Here is a 3,545-nt window from a genome sequence, read left to right as displayed (position 1 = left end):
GGGCTCTGGCCCCAGGCTAGGTATGATGTACAATGTCTCAGAAACCTGGGTGGATTGGCCAAGCGTGGTGGTTCACCCCTATAATCCTAGCCCTCTGGAAGGCCAAGGCAGGTGGATTTCTTGCTTATAAATTCAAGACCAGCCTGAGCAAGAGTGAGATCTCGTCTCTAAAAAATAGCTGGGCATTGTGGCAGGCACCTGTAATCCCAGCTGCTCAGGAGGCTGATGCAAGAGAATCACTTGAGCCCAAATTTGAAGTTGCTTTGAGCTGTGATGCCATGGTGCTCTACTGAGGGTGACAAAGTGAACTTTGTCTCAAAAAAAGAAAAAGAGAGAGAGAGAAAGAAACTTAGGTGGATTCATAAACAGACTCACAGGCTGTGAAAATTGGAGCCAGAAAATATCTAGGCATGTCAAATCAAAAGAGTGGTTAATAAATCTAAGGGAGTCAAGCAAAGGAATTTGAGACTAAGACTAAAAGGACACCCCTGCTTCATAGGATACATGAAAATCATTACCAAGTAGAATGTAGACCTAAATGTGAAAGGCAAAATAATGAATAAAGGAGAATATCTTTATGGCCTTAAGAGGAAAAGATTTCGTAGGTCCTAATAAACACTAGTCATTAATTTACAGATGGATAATTTGGACTACATTAAAATTGAGAATGTAGCCTGGGTACAGTGGCTCACACCTGTAATTCCAGCACTTTGAGAGGCTTGTGGTAGAAGAATCACTGAGCCTGAGAGTTTGAAAGCAGCCTGGGCAACACAGCAAGACCTCATCTCTAAAGAAATTGTTTTTTGTTAGCTAAGTGTAGTAGCCCTTACCTGTAGTGCTAGCTACTTTGAAGCTGAGGCAGGAGGATCACTTGAGCCCAGGAATTTGAGGCTGCAGTGAGCTATGATCATGCCACTGCGCTCTAGCCTAGGGTAACAAAGTAAGGCTTTGTCTCGAAAAGGGAAAAAAAAGGTAAAGGCAATAAATTGAGAATGTTTACTTATTAAAAGTCATCATAAAGAGATTAAAAAGTAAGCATTAAGTAAGAGAAAATATTTGAAACAGCTTATCTGTAGACTACGAAGAATTTCTACAAATCAATACAAAAAGATTTTAAGATTGTACAAAAGACTTAGTAGACACTTCGGAGCCCCTTACTGTAGTTAATATTTAAAAGATCCCATATACACATTTAGAAAAGGGCCTGTAAAGGATTTCGGTTTGACTTCTAATGTATGAGAAACTGAAGTCCCTCAGATTTAATAATTAGCTAGAATGGCTCCCAGAACTCAGGAAAGTGCTACAATTACACTGTTACAATTACAGTTTTATTGTAACTATTACAACTGTTATAATTACAGTTTTATTACAAAGGATCAAAATCAAGACCAGCCAGATGAAGATAAGACATATAGGGCTAGGTCTGGGAGGGTCCTGAATACAGAGCTTCTGCACCCTTTCCCCATGGAATCAGGGCATGTCATCTTCTTGGCACATGTGTGTGTTCACTAACTAGCAAGCTCCTCTAAATTTCCACACCGAGAGTTTTTATTGGGGTTTGTTTACGTAGGCATGGTTGAATGTATCATTCCTTGTGTGATTGAACTCAATGTCCAGCCACCCTTCCCTCCCCAGAATTTAGGCTGGCTGGAAGTCTCAACCCTCTAATCCAGGGGTTCTCAAACTTTTTAAACAGGGGGCCAGTTCACTGTCCCTCAGACTGTTAGAGGGCTGGGCTGGACTGCAGGCCCCAGGACAGGCAGCAGTGGCAAAAACACCCGGCGGGCTGGATAAATGTCCTAGCTGGGCCGCATGTGGCCCGCAGGCCATAGTTGGAGGATGCCTGCTCTAATCCATGGATTGGATCTTTGTGGTAACCAGCCCCTGTCCTGAGCTTATCTCTTACCATAAACTCAGCTGTGATCCCGGGAGCTTGTAAATAACAGTCATTCCTATTGCTTCGGAATTTCCAAGGATTTAGCATCTCCCCCACAGGAACCAGGAGGAAAGACCAAATTCTTTGTTATACAACAGAAGCAGACTGAGTTGATTGGAGAAAGTCTGTGAACAGAACCTGCAGGCTACCCCCTGATGTTTCAATTGGAGCAGCCATTCTCATACTGACCAACTTTGAGGGCTTTAAAACAGCTTTTGCTTCCTTCAACAGACTGAGCAAGTGGAGTAGCGGAACCGGGAGCTTCTTTTCACACCTGAGGTGAGGGAGGGCTGGGAGACATTGCTGGGTCTTTGGATTTCCCACTTGGGCTCTTTCAGGAGCAGTGTGGCCAAGTAGAGAACATAGCTCTAAAGCCAGGCTACACAAATAGCCTGGAATCTTGGCTCTGTCACTTACTGTGTGGCATTGAGCAAATTATTTAACTTCTCTGTGCCTTGGTTTCTTTATCTGTAAAACAGGGATCATATTAGTGAGAGAGTGGTGGTAAGAATTGATCATCATAATGTCTACACAGAGCCTGGCATATAATAGGCATGCAGATAGTGTTCATTGTTAGTTTCATTAGGAGGAGGGATTTAAAATTATAAACTATTTTAGCTGAAGAGGATCTGGAGACCATCAGGCCCAGCTGCCTGTTTGCTAATGAGGAAAAACTAATCCTAGAGAGAGCATAGAGGTAGGGAAAACCCAGAGCTAAAGAACACCGTATCCTGACTGCCAGCCAGGGCTCCTTCCGTCCCACCACCCTAGCTACCTCTCCCCTGTGCTGCTTCTCTGTGTGCTAGACTTGCAAAAGTGTTTTTGCACTGTTGTTGTTGTTGTTGATGGTGGTGGTGGTGGTTGGTTTTTTTAGTTTGCCCTTGTTCCTTTTAATGTATTATGCCTTGTGTTTGCAACCTATGTGTCTCATTGTATCTAAAGCTTACCATGTAGATAAAAGGTCAATGGTGCCTTCTAAGCCCCCTTATATATCTGTGGACATGTCCAGGAATAGCAGCTCATTAGTGGCAAAGCTGGTTTCGAAATCAGAGCTCGCTCCCAAACTCTTGAGATTCTGTTTTGCTCTGAATGGTATAATGATGCCTTTGATCCTTTGGAGCTTGAACAGCTTCCTAAAAATCTGGTATTGATTTCTTCTCATAGCTTTGCTTGCTGATTTTTGTTTTTATTTTTACTTTCTATAATAATGTATTGAGTGTATACTCTATATCAGGCATAAAATACCAAGATTTTATATTTATATACATATGTATAATATATGTGACACATAATAAATGGTAGGATATGTAATACATGATAAATTATACATGTGCATATGTATACATATATTAAAAAATAATTTCTTTCAGTTCTCAAACCACTGGGCAGCAGGTTGTATAACTCCTGTTGTACTTATGAAAAAGCTGAGGTTGAATAATTTGAATAAGAGATTTTTATGACTTGCTGTTTGCTAATGGATTATAGATGTAAGAAGCGCATGAACACTGCTATGTCACGTCAAAATCGTGGGTGGCAGTAAGCTAATAATTATAGGTTTCAGGATTGAAGTTGCCTTTTTGCTAAGGAGCAAATGTTCTAACAACTTATA

At 41.3% G+C, this 3,545-nt stretch overlaps 1 protein-coding gene across 1 annotated transcript in view; it reads left to right on the top strand.

Annotated features, from left to right (window-relative positions):
- Positions 1 to 3,545, top strand: part of TPST1 (tyrosylprotein sulfotransferase 1) — a 121,045-nt gene that overhangs the window by 116,198 nt on the left and 1,302 nt on the right. The window contains exon 5 of the mRNA XM_003794216.3: positions 2,168 to 2,215. Within this exon, the coding sequence (XP_003794264.1) occupies positions 2,168 to 2,185 (18 nt within the window). The 3' untranslated portion in view covers positions 2,186 to 2,215. The remainder of the gene's footprint in view (positions 1 to 2,167; positions 2,216 to 3,545) is intronic.

This window comes from Otolemur garnettii, unplaced genomic scaffold (genome assembly GCF_000181295.1).
Source record: "Otolemur garnettii isolate 467f Iridium unplaced genomic scaffold, OtoGar3 scaffold00077, whole genome shotgun sequence".
In the NCBI taxonomy this organism is placed as follows: Eukaryota; Metazoa; Chordata; class Mammalia; order Primates; family Galagidae; genus Otolemur; species Otolemur garnettii.
Note: the sequence above shows the minus strand (reverse complement) of the source record. Positions and strands in the feature narration are given on the sequence as shown.